Source organism: Pipistrellus hanaki, assembly GCF_964339955.1.
Source record: "Pipistrellus hanaki genome assembly, chromosome: X".
In the NCBI taxonomy this organism is placed as follows: Eukaryota; Metazoa; Chordata; class Mammalia; order Chiroptera; family Vespertilionidae; genus Pipistrellus; species Pipistrellus hanaki.
The window spans coordinates 21,313,868-21,330,519 of record NC_140524.1 but is presented as its reverse complement, the minus strand read 5'-3'; the positions used below and the strand labels follow the sequence as shown (position 1 = coordinate 21,330,519).

The window sequence follows — 16,652 nt, the reverse complement described above, 5'->3', positions numbered from 1 at the left end:
TATGGATGAGGACTGTGTGTGGGAGGTAAGGGCAGAGGTGGGGTGGGAACCGGGTGGAGAGGAGCTACAAGGGGAAAAAGAGGAACAATTGTAATAATCTGAAATATAAAGATTTATTAAATTAAAAAAAGAAAACTATGGTACATCTACACAATGGAATACTACATTGCTATAAAAAAGAAGGAATTCTTACCATTTGCAGCATCATGGATGGACCTGGAAAGGATTATGTTAAGTGAAGTAAGCCAGTCAATGAAGGAAAAATACCACATGACCTCACTCATTTATGGCAAATAAAGAACATATAACCTGCTGAACAAAAAGATAGATACAGTGGCAGTAAAGCACTAAACAGCCTGTTAAATTACAGTGGAATGGCTGGGGAGTGTTGGGGAGGGAGTGAAAGAGATCAACCAAAGGACTTATATGCATCCATATAAGCACAACCAATGGACACAAGACACTGGGGGTGGAGGGTTGGATGAGGGCATGTGACCGGGGGTAAGGGAGGCTGGAGGCAGGTCAATGTAATACTTAAAACAATATGTAATACTTAAAACAATAAAAATGTTAAAAAATCAATATTATGAACACCTTTTTGCATGTAATTTTTCTTCTATTGAGTCATGTACCCTGACCCTAACCCTGACTCTAACCCTGACTCTAACCCTGACCCTGACCCTTAACCTGACCCTAACCCTAACCCTAACCCTAACCAACTGAGCAACATTGCCAGTGCTCTCTACACACTTCAATTCATGTACATCCTTAAAGCCATCCTTAAACTGAGGTGTACTTATTTGTATGTGTAGGGATCTGAGAGGTGGTGTTGCTCTTGAAGATTACAATGAGGAGAGACAGGGTCAGAGAGTTGCATTTTGAAAGAAAGGGAGTTGACTAGTTACTTCATAGAAGAGGAAAATAATCCACTAGCCATTAGTATGTCTTTTTACTGGAAGGGTCCTGAGGAATGAAGGGGACTGGTGGGAGAGAGAATGGCAACCTTAAGGAGGTCAACAGTGTCTCTTGACAGTCAAGTTTTCAGATCCTATCAATGGTCTCCCATTCAGTTTTATAATCCAAAGCTGAGTCACAAACCCTGCCTGAGAGGAGTAACTGCTATTATGAGATTCATTGGAACTAATTCCATTATACTCTAAATACTTTGAATTAAGTAGTGTTATCATGAGCTTTAAGGGACTCTTTTCCCACCAGATTTGCTGCCTGATGGTTTTATTTGAACTCACAAGCCCTCTTATTTATATTGACTGGTGCATGAATTCATGCACAGGTGAGGTTCCTTGGCCTGGCCAGCTATCAGGCCTATTGGGGCTGCAGAAGGTTGGCTGTGGGAGCACACTGACCATGAGGGGGCAGCTCCTGCATTGAGCATCTGCCCCCCTGGTGGTCAGTGTGCATCACAGTGACCAGTCATTTGGTCATTTAGGCTTTTATCTTATATAATAGAGGGAATATGCAAATTGGTGGCCCCTGCTGTGAGGGCAGGGCTGGCTGCTCTATGCACCTGCCATGCAGTTCCCATGGCTCGACATGGGGCGGGGAGGTGGTGGGAGGCCCTGTGGCCATTAAGAGGCCAAGTCAAACTGCCTGGTGGTCCCCCGTGAAAAGGCCAAGCCACCCGAGATCCTGGGCGAAGAAGCCGCTCTTCTGACCAGCCTGCACTATGGACCTGTTTGGGCGTGTGGCGAGGAGTTCTGGGCCTCTAGTCTGCAGCCTTCCGGCCTGGGTCTGAATCACTTTTCCCTTGAGTAATGGTTTTTCACGCATGTGTGTACAAGTTCAGGGTTTTTTTTTTTGGTTTGTTTTTACCCCAGAGATTGAAGGAATCGCCAGTGTTATCTTCCATGTTTTTGAATCATCCTCCGTGCTTCTCTGATTTTTTGGTTGATAGTTTTCCAGGTCATCAGAAGTCTCCCTCTCCCCAGAGTTAGGAGCACCAGCCTTGGTCCACCCATCAGCTGGTCCTGTCTGCAGGAGTGAGTTCCTGCAAGCTAGGGTTTTATCCCCATGCATTAGCAATAGGAGACCAGTGCTTTTGTTATTGCTGTGTGTCTGGGTTTTAATTGGACAAAGGCCCGGCAGTCCCACGAAGAAGACGCCCGGTGGTCCCGGGCACCAGCTTAGCAAAATATTGCAGGAGTAGAATTCTGTCTGGGTTTTCCCAGATTCCCTCAGCCCCTACTCACTCCTTTGTAAAGGCACAGAACAAGTGAAGCCCCTTAAATAAAAATCAGAGGTCTCCAGCAACAGTGGGCCTCTCTCATCTCAGTCATTTGGACTGGATGGCATTTGAGAATTTACCTAGGCACCATGACAGAGAAACACAAGCTCAAGTCATGATCTCTGCCCTTAAATAATTTATAATCTTATTAGAGCGAGTGGATGATAAAAGCTCAGTAATGGCATCTGAATGTAAGGCAACAATACAGAGAGGAACAGAGGCAATTGGTAGGGTTATTTTCCAACAATTAGTACAAACAGTATGTGTTATGAGTTAAATAAAAAAAAGTGTGTGGAAGTAGCTGCTTTGTGAGTATGGCATCCTTTCCTATTTTAAAGGAAGCTGAGTTCCATGTGAACTGTGTACTATGCTATGATATTTGAAGTATAGAACATGAATCAATTGTAAAAACTACACTGAGGCCCTAAGTGTACTATGCTTTATTTGAGACATTATTGTTCAGTGTGATTTATTTCTGTATGCCTGTTTTGTAATAGTTAAATTACTAGAATAATACATCTTGCTATAAAACATTACTAGAAGTTCAAATGACCAGGTGACATTTATTGTTATTTTCTATAAATGAACACAATCTCTGCTATGCTAAAGTGATAGGTATTGTAGAAATATTCAGATAGGGAGACCTACAGGCTTGATTACAAGTAAGGTTTACTATCACAACCCAAATTAATTGCTTAAAAAAAAAAAGCAGGGAGCCAACTAGAAACTGAACCAAATGTAAGCTCTTGAAGGGAAAATGTAAATTGGATAAGCTTTGCTATTACAAGAGCAACAGCAACAACAAAAAAATCAGACTCAAGAATGAGAAGCACATTGTATCTACTCTAAGTTGCTGCTAAAGAAAAAGAATGGTATACTATGAAAATAATACACATTGTAAAGAGATTTGTTCAAAGAGGATTTCCTAGAGTAGGTGGTATTTCAGTTAATTTTTTTAAAATCTGAAGAGGTTAGCTAGATAAGAAAAAAGGGTCCTGGACTGCAGAGGGCACAGGACAGGCTGAGGTACCCCCTACTCCCACGCATGAATTTTGTGCACTGGGCCTTTAGTATATATATATAATGTTTTCTGGAAAGGCAAATTTATTTCCGCAGTAGTCATCTGCTGGATGGCGTTCATAGATTAGTTGAAGGTTGCTGCATGCAATTCTCATGGCAGTCATCTATGGACATCTTGAAATAGTGTGTTTAAGTCAGTATTTAGCTTGATTTTGGACTGAAAAATGGAGAAGAGCACTTTACCTTGATTGATACAGAGATGACTAGCCCCTGAGACACCAAATGTGGGCCTATTAATGCTACTTGGGAAGCATGTGGCATGCAGTTCCTTGTACTACTTCTAATTAGATTACCAGAAGAGCTAGTCGGTCAAGCACATCGATTCAAGAGAAACTAGTGGACTCTAAGGTTTTAGACATATTTGCATATCTCATCTGTGTCCTGTGTTTTCCTATGTCATGGCTAGTGTTAAAGTATACCTGGTGCTTGAGGGAGCATGCTTTTCCCCTCCTATTCTATAAACCCTAGTGAGTTGGGGATGAACTGAGGTGAGTGTGGGTATGGCTGAGTTGTGTTGAGGAAGGTGTCCAGGCCCTAACATGGGTAGGAGTCCAGTAGGGGTAACCCAGATGCTGGGCACTACTATTTTCTCAAAACAAAGTCTATTGACTCCCTTCCCACTGTTCAAAACTCTTTGCTTGAGAAAGACTGGCATTTGGGAGCCTCATAAACTATCTGGCCCCATTTTTCCACTCTGCCCACCCCACCCACACTTTGAAATTATTTTTTTCTATTCATTGAGGTCTAGGCAATTACCCCTCTTCCAGGAAGTCTATCAGGGTGACACCTCCATCCCACTGCAAAATTCTTATATTGGAACTAGAGGCCTGGTGCACAACATTTGTGCACGGGTGTTGTGTGCGTTTGTGTGTGTGTGTTCCTCAGCCAAGCCTGCACTGGGACTCCTTGAGGGACCCCAATCTGGGACATCCCTCTCACAATCCAGGACTGCTGGCTCCCAACTGCTTGCCTGCGTGCCTTACTGATTACCCCTAACCACTTCTGCCTGCCAGCCTAATCACCCTCTAACCTAGGGGTGTCTAACTCAATCAGAGAAGGGGCCAAAATCTAAAATCCAGCCTAAATCGCGGGCCGAATGGTTTACTGAACAGTCATAAACTGACAATATCATAAACTGACAGCGGAGTGCAGTGATGACAGCGCGGTGCAGGCCACATTGCAAGGCCTGGCGGGCTGGATTTGGCCCGCGGGCCTTGTGTTTGACACATGTGCTCTAACCACTTCCCTACCAGTTTGATTGATGCCCAACTGCTCCCCTGCCAGCCTTATTGCCCATAACTGCCCTCCCCTGTAGGCCTGGGTCCCCCCCAACTGCCCCTCCCTGCAGGCCCAGTCGCCCCCAACATCCCTCCTCTGCTGGCCTGGTCACCCCTAACTGCCCTCCCCTGCAGGCTTGATTGCCCCCAACTGTCCTCCCTTGCAGGCCTGGTCCCTCCCAACTGCCCTCCCATGCTGACCATTTTGTGGTGGCCATCTTGTGTCCACATGGGGGCAGCCATCTTTGATCACAGGGGGCAGCCATCTTGTGTGTTAGAGTGATGGTCAATTTGAATATTACTCTTTTATTAGATAGGATGACACAATGTGAAATATTGGAGCCCACATATTTAATTCTACTGTCTGTTTATCCACTGTTTTCTCTGTTCAAACAATAAAAAAACGATGGAAACCTAGTTATGTCCCCTCACTGTTTCCCACAAAGCTCCACATAATAACCAGATACACAGTTAAAATTAGAGTTTATTTAGCATATTTAAGAAGAATACGAAGGACAGATTAACAGCACCTATTTGTGAAACACAAACATTACTTAATAATATTTAGTTAAACCACAAATATCAATCTTTCTGCATTCCCCAGGCAGGATTCTGTTATCCCTGTCCAGCAAATAAACAAACAAACAAACAAATAAATGCATTGTAACATTTTAGGAAGAATACCATTAAAGCCAACCGATATATGGAACCTGTCATTGAGCAGAGTGTCTAAGACACTGTAACTATTGATTTGTGAATTTGATTGTGGTGTGAAGAGGCTTATCTTCTTGTTGGGAGGAGGAGGATAAAACCTACTCCTTTTATGCACCTGAAGGTAAATTGTGCCAATGGGAACTTGGCCCAAGGATTGTAGTGTGGAAATCCTTCAAAAAGGCACTTTCAAATTACAAATGCATTTTTAGAAGGAAAAGAAAATTTTAAATTCAAAAATTTAAATATTAGAGCTATTTATTGACTGAATGCATGTTTCTATTGTTTTGTCTCAAAGCAGCACAAAATATGGTATTAAAGACAGTTTTAGAAATTATTTAATGAGGGTATTTAATGAAAAATGAGTTTTCTAGTTTTAATATTTTTGTTCTTAAAATATAATAAACCCATCTTACAGTCCTCTTGTCTGATGCAAGTGTTGATATATGGTTGTAATTCTTAAACACCTTGGCTCTGGCCCCCAGAGAAGTTCTACTACCATCTTACCATCTATTTTATCTCTCAGACAACCAATAAACACACACACACACACACACACACACACACTCACATGAGCAGCCTTTTTCTATTTTTTGTTGGTTTGTTTTTGTTTTCATTTGGTAGTGTGTGTGTGTGTGTGTGTGTGTGTTCCTCAGCCAAGCCTGCACTGAAATAATTAAACAGTATCTAAGGAGGCAGGAATGGTCACAATTTAGATCTACTAAATGCAAATCTTGCCAGCAGTCAGGTACTCTTTTGGTCTTGAGAATATAGTATTCTTTTCATCCACCAACAGGACTCCAATAACCTATTCTGAGGTCTCTCCTCTTTTAAAGGGCAAGGATTTTCTATTTTCATTTTTCATTCTATACATTCAATCATTGGAAAACAGGCATACCAGTGCCAAGTGTGTTGTGGAGAACTGCAGTGAGGACTTCAGCCAAGATGATTAGTTCACATTAATGACCAACTGTACCACAATAAGTTTTCATTTGTCATATATACATCTTGTATTGTACTTTAAATTAAAATTAAAATAAATTTACTACGTTCTACTTCAGAAATTTACCAAAGTGAAGGTTACACATAAAATTCAGCATGCAGTTTATTAACTAATTACATGTAAGTACTATCTATTTTTGAGCATGACACTATCTATTAACACACATAGTCTAATATCTAGCACCTTATATCCAAGAATACTTATATTTTATATATAATTACAGCTTATATTTAGGAGAATTACTACAGAAATAAATATACCACTGAAACAGACAAAAATACCAAAGTTTTTACATTAAAATTGTAGCACAGATGAAGAATGGGAAATGCACTCAATTTTGAAGCACCAAACTAAAACCAATCTTGTTTTTGTCTATATTTTAGAACCAGAGAGATCCAGTAAGGAATTCTGAGACATAACATCTTGTGAGTATATAAGTTACTGTGGTTTCTCCTTTGAGATATGAGAGCTTTGGGAGACAATAATGGAAATATTTAACTCCTATTGGCAACCTTCATTTACCTCGAGGATTCTTACTTTACTTACCAAAAAGCAGTGGAGTTGCCAGTAACCTGCCAATCAGTAGACAAGTTCTGTGTATTTTAGCTTTCCTATTTCTTCCTTCAACCAGTCTTGTTGCTTTTAGCAGAGACTGCTGTAAGCAAGATGGGCATTTGCCATAGAGGAAGAGATTGTAACTGGACAGACTTTATTAAATGTGTTTCTCTTCGTGTTGAGTTTTAGGATAGGGCCTGCTGATTGCAGCTCACTGCTTCTGTCTCCTCACACCTAAGGTTGGAGGGGCTTTGAGGGGACCAAGAGCACCCCATCTGGCCCATAGAAAAATGAGAGACAGAGATAAGGAGGGAGAGGGTTAAAATTCATGACTGACCAGATTTTCTCTTCTTATCTTGGTAACTGGCTCAGAGCCAACTGTTCCTCTAATCTTGTGTCTTCTCTAGAAGGAAAAGACATTTTTTATTTTTTCCTCAAAATATGGGGGACGGCAGTTATGAGAAAAAGTATAGTTCAGTAGTTTAAATTGTTCCTCTTTATTTCATCTCAACAATCTTTGAGGATTTTATCTTGGAGAGCTCAAATTATCAGATCAGATGCATAATTTTTCTTTCAAAGGGTGTATTTCAGACATTTTAAGAACATTTTCTCAGCATTTAAGAAAGACTAGTTTAATCTTGTAAATTATCCTTCAGATAGTATTTTTTAAAAATTGATTTTTAAAGAGAGATGAAGGGAGAGGGAGAGAGAGAAATATTCATCGGCTGCCTCTAGCTTGCAAGTGAACTGGCAACCTTTGGGTGCATGGGTCACCACCCAACCAACAAGCCACACCTACAAGGGCTGAAAAAAAATCCTTTGAAGTAACCTTACCTAGCTTAATTGGCCTCTATTTTTTTTAAAGTCCCCCCCCCCCTTGAAATAATTAAACAGTATCTACCGAATTGAATGTGTCCCAAAGATGTGTTGTATTGGACGCTTTTTGGTAAGAAGTGAGATACCTACCTCCTCCTAAATTATAAAATGGCACTTTTCCTTACCTGTTGAATTTGAAGTAGGTGTCCTGGTCATCTCTAAATTGGGTTGTAGTTGTGAGGAGACAGAAAAATACCTTTAACTGCTGGTAACTCCTACTGTTCACTCCACTTGTTCCCTGCTTTTATGGGCCCCAGGTCCCTGTGAATCTGTCAGTTCTGTTTGGAGGGGATGAATGGGAGTGAGTGAGCACACAGAGCTTCAAGAAAGGAGTATTTCTGAAGGGCCAGCACAGGAGGGGGAGGCAGGTGAAGTCAGTGGGCATTATGGCTTCCAGCAGCTGGCCTTTGTGGTGCTATAGAGAAGATGGACCCTTGCATCACAGAAGTCATAGAAACCCAGGGCTTGCACCGTATTGCAGCCTTCCCAAGCTTGTTGAAATTGGTGTGCTAGTCAAAGCACCTGCAACTCCTCAGCAAACAAGATGCTCTATTATCCTATCTAATAAAGATGGAATATGCTAATTGACTGTTCCACCTTCAAAGACAGTGGCATCCACAGCCAATTAGGAGGGAATATTCTAATTGACTGCCACACCCTCAAAGATGATGGTGCCCACGCTGCTGTACTTTAATGGGATTTTTACTGCACATATGAAGTGGCATTGGCAAAAGAACACATTCTTTAAAAACATTTAGGAAAAACTATTGCACGTGAAGATCTGTGAGGCTAATGATGACCTTTTCTCTTCACTTTCAGATTTTCAAATGACAAAACAGTATGTGCAGTAAAACCTCATTAAGTTGATAGTGTTTTATTCAAAATAGCATGGCATTCTAAGCAGTTACTCTCTCCAAGCTAACTAGAGGCCCTATTGTTCATTAAGAATAAAATGTCAATAAAGCAGAATGTTCTTAATTTAAAGGTCCTCTTTCCCAGTCTTCTGTTTTCAAAAGGTTTCCATTTTGAAAAATCTTTTGTCATAAGAATGGACAATGATTAAAATAGGGAAAAGAGGAACTTTAAAAAGGAAATTGTGTAGTTTTTAGTTTCCTAGAGAATGTTGTGTGTGCTGTTAAATGAACTTACCACACTCGTACAGGTCTGGTTCCATTTTGATTTAGGATTTTGGCAAACAATTTTCTCTGATAAACTTTGAAGGGGTTGAGCTTTAAAAATAAAACAAGAAGTTCAGTTTCAACAAAATATTTGGAGACACTTAGGTTTGAAATCCCGTTTCCTAACCAGGTAAGCATTTCTACTCAAAAGACAGGCTACATCTACCTTGAACTCCTTTGACCATGACAGATTTTCATGGCAATACCCCTCCTTCCATAAGAGGTTTATATTAATAAATGTATAACTATAATTTATTTATATATTTTGGTAGAAAAATAAATGATTATGCAAGGGTAAATTTCATCCCCCATGTCATACCTGAATTACCACAACTTCCAAATTAATGAGGTTGTAAGTAATAAGATTTTCATGGACATATGGAATTAACATATCAGCATGATATTATTTGGGTCTATCCCCTCTCTTTTCCTAAATTCTGAACATGGCAATCCAAAATTACCATGCAGACTTATTCACAGCCCCAATACTTTGCTCTTTGCCTCTCCCCCTTGAGAAGCTCATGCTGGAATCTGTGAGGAGGAAAAGATAAAGAAAATATGAATGAGCTGGGCATTTGTATAAATTAAATTTGAGTTCTATCTATTAGACACGGTATTCACACAAGAATGAGGCTAAACTCTGAATATGGCCATCTTTATGTACAACTACCTGATTAACTATTTTCAAGCAAATATACCATCCTCCTCCCTATACGGATTTCTGCATGAACAGTTGAATGGCCACAGAGTTATTTAATTTGACCTTCTAGAGATCATATTTTGTGTCTATGACCTCATGGACACTAAAGACATTTCTAATGGGTACATCACTACTGATTGGCATTGTGAGTTTTGTAGAACTTTGGCCACCTCTGCTTGAATTTTTTTGGGGTGGGGCACTGTTTGACCAAAAAGGCCTATTTAGACCTCCCTTCTTGTCTTCCCCCCACCCCCCACCCCAAGTGACTGGTAGGGGAGATTTGGAGGATTCTTGTGAGCATCCCAATTCAATCACAAAGGAAAAGTTATAAAATAGTGGCATAATTTCTGTCCCACTATTATTCAAGTGGGAGAAAGGAAATAAATTAGTGTCTATTGATAGTTTCCATTTGCATAAAATGACCTTGGTTCCAGCCCATGCACAAACCTAGGGTTTTACAGAAAAAACTCAACTAGTTAGCCTCATGTTATTTCTCTATCTTCTCCCTTGGACCAGTTTCCCATTTCAAACATGCCTTATTTTCCTCTTCCACTTTTCTGGATCCCTGTAGATCAGGGGTGGGGGACATTTTTTTTCTGCCAAGGACCATTTGGATATTTATAACATAATTTGTGGGCCATACAAAATTATCAACTTAAAATTAACCTGCTATACTTGGTCAAACATTTAATTAACACACCCCTAATGCTTTGGCAGGGCCAGACCAAATGATTTTGCAGGCCTTACATGGCTCACAGGCAAGGAGTTCTCCACCCCTGCTGTAGAGGATATGGAAACTTTGGTATTTTAGCTACATGATACTTTTAGTTTCCACAATAGTCTTCGCACCAGATTGTGGATCTCATACATTGATCAGTCAGTCAGGTTCTGCTTCTTGGGTTCCACGAATGATTTGGCACATTGCTTTTCTTTCAGTTAAACATAGGCTGTCACCCTTGCCCATTACCTCCTGACGTGAGGTCCTAAAAGTCCTTAAGTTCATAGACTTCATCTTCCTTTTTCTTCAGAGTGAAAGCTGACACTGTGTAGCTCTGGGGAGACACACTAAATACCAAGTCCAGGTCCAAAATAGATAGACTTTGTTGCTTTAAGAAATTTGGAACCTAATAATTTTTTTTTTGGGAAATTTCAGTCAGAATCCACAAGTCTGTGCTTTGAGGGACACACTTTTAAGGGAAGACACCGTTCCTACCTCTTCCATATATCCATCTATCTTGTGGTGAGTTGGATGCGTGCAACAGCTTTGCTTGGAATGGTATGATATGGTGTTAATGGGATTATGAGTGATCCATTGAAGATAAGTCTGTTTCTGTTTTCTGTACTATAGGCAGAACTCACTTCTATGGTTTAGAACTCACTTCAAGGCGAAGTGGCAGAATTTTGAGAAGGGACAGCCTTGCCTTCATTTCCATCCTCTGTGCCAGCTTCGGTTCCAGGAAGGTCTGGGTGGCTATCTTCTTTTGGGGGCTTTCCTTTGCAGAAGAACTTCTTCAGCATATCCTGAATTTCCTTCTTGATTGTCTTGTGCCTGTACCCATAGATGTAGGGGTGAATACAGCACTGCAGGAAGAAAAGCCATATTATTATGGTGATCACCCATTGGGGTACCTGGGTTTGGATATCCACCCACACAGCTAGGACTGCTAGAAAGCAGTAGGGCCCCAGGGATAGCACGTAGGAGAAAATGATGAGGAAGATCACTTTAGCAGCTTTGCACTGGTAGCACCTGGGCAGAGGAGGGTCATTTTCGCTTGGTGGGAGGCTCTCTGGGATGTTAATTGCTTCGATATCATCCACACTGAAATGGATGTTGTCCTCATCAAACTCCATGTCATCTTCACCCAAGTCAATGTTGCACTGGTTGACCTCTATCTGACTGCTGTCTGCTTTCATGCTGCTCTCAGATTGGGTTCCACCTTCTTTACCCTCAATGCTGCCATCATTGGCTATGAAGCAGCTTTCTCTGACCTCCTCGCTGCCCTTGGCCTCCATGCTCCCTTCCTTGGCTTCCACGCTGCCCTCTTTGGCCTCCACACTGTCCTCCTTGGCCTTGATCTCACCTTCATTCTGGCTGTGGAAGCTGCTCTCACCCTGGAAGTCATCTTTCTTCTCTCCCTCTTCATCCTCATTCTCCACACAGTCCTTGGCCTGAACCTTCAAGCTGTGGCTCTTGACATTGTACAGAAGAGCATGCTGACGCCGAGCTGCACCAAATACCACAGAGTAGCAGGCAATCATGACAGCCAGTGGAATGATGATAAAGAACACCACACTGAGAATGGTGTAGCTGGGGCTGGACCCCCAGACCATGGAGCAGAGGGCATTGTGCTCATCAAAGGCAGCCTGACCCCAGCCATAGAGTGGTGGTGTGCTCTGCAGGACAGCTAAGATCCAGGTGCCATAGAGGAGCATGTAACCCCGGCGTTGGGTCATCTTGGATGGGTAGGAGAGTGGGTGGATGATACACAGGTAGCGATCCACTGACACTACAATGACGGTGTTTACACTGGCAAAGGCGAACAGGTGAGTGAGGCTAACCAGGGCAGTGCAGAAGTGGTTGTTGAGGGGCCAGAAGGGAGGCATAGAAATAGCCACTACCCAGGGGGCCACGAGTGAAACTTGCAGCAGGTCAGTGATGACCAGGTTAAAGATGAAGCGGTTGGTCACCTGTACCAGCTGAGGCTTGCGCTGCAACACGAGTGCCAGCACTATGTTACCAATGAATGAGGCAATGAGAATGATGAGCAGCACGATTGAGCGGATGATGCCATGAGCCAGGTTGAGGGGCATTTTGGAGAATGGGGTGCACGTGTGGCTACTGTTGCTTTCCCGAGTAGTATTGGTGCAGGTTGAGGTCATATCGGTGGTAGGCGTATGTAAGACAGGGTTCAGGCTTGGAGCCGGCACCAGCAGGCAGTAAAGGGGTGCATGAACCACGCTCACTGCTGGGGATGAAAGAAACACATGGGCCAGGTTAGTCACCAGGGGGCACCAGCTTCAGAGCTATAGCACCAGGCAGCAGTGCTGCCTAATCCCCTCCCCAAGGTCATAACACAGCCTCCTTTGGCTTTCTCTCAACCCTTCTCTTACTCTCCAGGTCTCTCTGCCTCTCTCTAGGAGGTCTCTGAGTCCTTCCCACTTGTCTCTCCTCCTGGAACATGCATGCATGTGTGTGCTACTATCTTTGAGTCACAGAGTTTGGGTTTCTCATGATTCCCCAGCTGTCTGTTCCAGTAGCACCTGCACGTGCTCTGTGTCCCAGCCTGTTTACATTATGTAATTCTTTCTTTCTTTCCAGTGTTTTAGCACACTTTTTCTGTATCTCCTGGATGTATATGTCTCACAGTTTTCCTCCAACTTTCTCACCCTGCTTCTCACTTTGCCCTCTGTCTCTATTTCTTAGACTCTCCCTAGCACATGCATACTGTCAGTCTCTGTCAGCTTGTCACATTTCATTTCTGCCTCTTGTGTACTCTAGTCTCTCCAACTCTTGGTCAGTTTGTCTCTCAGCCTCTCTGTGTCTCTTTCACTACCAGACTTTCTCTGTAGCTTTGCATGTGTGTCTCTATGTCACTTCCTCTTTATCTCAGCTGTCTCTTTCTCCATTTCTTTCTGATGCACTCTTATTTCTCTCTGTGTGTCTCACTAGAACGTGCACTAACAGGTCTTTCCCTGATGATGTCTTGTCTCTCCATTTCTCTGACAATCTTTGTGGGTCCCTAACACACCTGCTCGGTATCACTCTCTGTGTATGTGTGTCTTTAGGTCTCTCTGTCTCTCCAACTCTCCTGTTGCTGTGTTTCCCTCTGATTCTGTTTCTATGTGGTCACTTTCTATTACTGTGCTTTTCCCTAAATCCTCTCATCTCTGTCTCTCCCTGTCTTCCCCTGATGTTTGACTCTCCTTGTGTTAAGTTCTCTATCACTGTCTGTCTGTCTCTTTCCGTTGCTCTCTGAAGATCTACTTCTTGTCCCTCTTGATTATCTGTTTCTCCATTGCTCAGGCTCACTCTTTATCATGTGCAATTAGAATCGGTTTCTGTGTGTCTCGCTTCTCCCAAGACTCCCGCTAAACACTTTCTGAGTATATTTTATTGTGTATGTGTGTGTGTATCTCTCTGTCTCCATTTTTCTCCGATGATCCCTCACCTCGGTTTTTCTCTGGCTGGATCTCTGCCTGTGATCTCTATCTCACTGTCGACTTAATTTTGCCATGGAAACCAGCTGCCACCTTGTCCACCACGGGCTCTAGCGGATAAATCTCCTAGTTTCTCAGCAGCACAGCCGTGGGGGATGCAGGGAGGATGCCTATTTCGCCACATGACCCCCTCCCACCCATTCTGCATCCTTTTTGCATTCTCCAGCCTACCTGATACCTGCGGTGGATGTTGGGAAGAGTGAGCTGGGGAGAGGAGAGGAGGAAGGGGAGGGGGTGCAGACTGTTGGGAAGAGTCTGAGAGAGTGAGAAAAATTGAGAGAGAGAGAAAGAGAGCGAGGGAGAGAGCGAGGGAGAGAGATCGAGAGACAGAGAGATGGACCAGTGACATCGAAAAAGAACAAGAAAAGAGAGGATGAGAAGCAGGGAATAAGAGAAAGGATGAGGAACCAAGAGAATTGGTGGTGGTGGGGAGAACGCCCGTGAGAAACTGCGAAGGGAAACCCGAGGTTGAGGGGATGGCCAGGGGACTGGGAGAAGGGGCCACACCGCTGCCCTGCCGTCGGATCGCGGAAGATGGGGGTGTTCCTGGCCCTGGGGCTCAAAGTCCAGTCCCGTGCTGGGGCCACTACGTTTGGAGCAGGGGCCGGCCACTTACCTGTTGCTGCTGGAGGCGTCGTGCTACCGGAGTGGCTGGAACAGACTGCTTCCCGAGGCGCCCGAGGCGCCCGAGGCTGTGGGCTCGCAGGGCGCGCCGGGCACCAGGCGCCAGGCACCGGGCCACAGGAGCGGCGGGAGCCGGGAGCTTGTGCCCCCAGGTCTCACCAGCGCGCCGCGCTGCAAGCTCTGAGCTGCAGCCGGGACGCTCGGCGTCTTAAGGCAGCGCGGAGCCCGCACCTTGCGGCACTCCCTCCCCTTGCCCCCCACCCGCGCCGCCGGTGACGCACGAGCCCGCGGGCGCCGGAGGAGCGGGGGCTGGCTGCGGGGGCTGGCGGGTCGGGGACGTGGCAATGGACCTCGCTCAGATAATCTCATCACGGTTCCTCACCTCAGGCGGTCCGAGCTCTTTGAGACCTCACAGATTGGGGGTTATCCTCAGGGCTGATTTTCCCGCAAACCCTATGCTTTCCCAAGTCCCTGGATTTCAGGCTGGTCCAGGCCACAGACCTGCACAGTTCTTCCAAAGAAGCAGAGACCTAGGCCCTGGCCTTGGACCCCCAACCTTTGAAGACCCTTACCTCTACCCCTACCCACCCCCGCAAAAAAAAAAAAAAAGAAAAAGAAAAAAAAAGTGAACCACTGGTGGGCCTGATAGAGGAATCCTGGCATTGATATTACCGATTCCCAATGATTTTCTCCAGCTCCCCTCAAGAGCTAAAGAGCAGTTGCTTTCCTGTAGGTTTTGGGAGTAATCTAAGTCAAGCCAGTTAATTATCCACTGTATTATATAGTAGAAGTATATCCGTAAGTCTGTAAGGAGCCCCCCCCCCCCCTGCCCCCTTCCGCCTCTCTCTGCCAGGTATCCTTAAACTGTTTACACAGAAAATACTGCCAAATCCTTACCCCAATCTTGTGAGATAAGTACAACTATTTTCTTCATTTTATACAGACAGAAGCATAAACCAAGAGAGATTACTCTACTTGCAGAAATTCAAGTAAATGTTCCACCTGCTCTACTAACCAGGGCTTTCTGGTCTCTCCCAAATACATTTCAGGTGTTTGCTCTATATCACTCCTAGCCAGACACCAGGGTGCAAGTTCCCCCACCTAGAAGTGAGGGTCAGACCAGGGGTCATTTGTGTCTGGTTTCCAAAGGATGAGTATATGTTTTTAGGGAGGAAGGAAGGGGGAAGTGTGTTCTGTAAGAAGGAGATTCATGGACAAACAGGGCTCAAGAGAGAGTTGGGTGCCAAGAGAGTTTGCCAGGGTGAATGCCAGGAGGTGAGTTGGAAAAATGGGATGGGGACAGGTCTTGATTGGCCTTGAATGCCAGTTTGGGGATTTTCAACTTTATCTTGAGATCCCTGAGGATTTCTTTTATTATGAACAATTTGAAACATACACACATGTAATGATAATAATAAAATAAACCCCCATTTCTCATCATCCAACCTTAACAATGACAAATATTTTACCATTATTGTTCATTGATGATATTGATGCAGGGTGATGTGATGAGATTTCTATCTTTCTAGGATCACCTAAAAGTAGGGCTGGGAAGGGGATAGGTGAGGTATTGAATGGAGCAAGAACAGAAATTAGGCTGTGGCAGGAGACAGAGAGAGTCTCAACACACCACACAGAGGGGGCTGAGCAGAGACTCACAGAGAAGCCAAAATGATAGTGGAAAGGATAAGGGCAAGGAGATGTTGAGCAGAGTCTAGGATGAGCAAACATTTCTGAGTTGGTTGATAGGCTGGATGGAGATCCTTATTCCACTGTATCCCATGCCTCCTGGACAGGGAGACAAGGCAGGTACATAACCAGGCCCTCTTTGGATTTAAAGTCCTACATTTGCTGTAGATTTTTGGGGGGCGCTAGGCCTGATTTTATCTTCTCAAGGTCGAATGATATAAACCTAATCATTTTTTTCCTGCAGACAGTTTCTATGATAATTTCTCACAGTTATGAATTTCTAGCCTCATTCTGGCCATGGTGCAGGATCCTGTGTGGCATGCACTATCAAATGGCAGTTTACTGAGACTTGATATTTTGAAATCACTTGGGAGGTAGTCAAACTATGAGACATGACCAGTCCAGTCCATCCTGCCCTTTCCTCCTCTTCACTGTGGTCCTCGAGTTGCCTGGACTGCTGGGATCCAGTAGGAGATAGGGAGAGACATCTAGGTACATA

At 43.8% G+C, this 16,652-nt stretch overlaps 2 protein-coding genes across 2 annotated transcripts in view; both read right to left on the bottom strand.

The window, feature by feature from the left end:
- The window catches only part of LOC311615044 (general transcription factor II-I repeat domain-containing protein 2A-like), a 147,940-nt gene that overhangs the window by 87,928 nt on the left and 43,360 nt on the right, over nt 1-16,652 (bottom strand). The window lies entirely within an intron of this gene.
- Nucleotides 11,003-12,502, bottom strand: GPR101 (G protein-coupled receptor 101; the record flags this gene model as incomplete). Its single annotated transcript, XM_084870930.1, has 1 exon — nt 11,003-12,502. The coding sequence occupies one exon, from the start codon at nt 12,500-12,502 to the stop codon at nt 11,003-11,005; it is 1,500 nt and encodes a 499-aa protein (XP_084727056.1).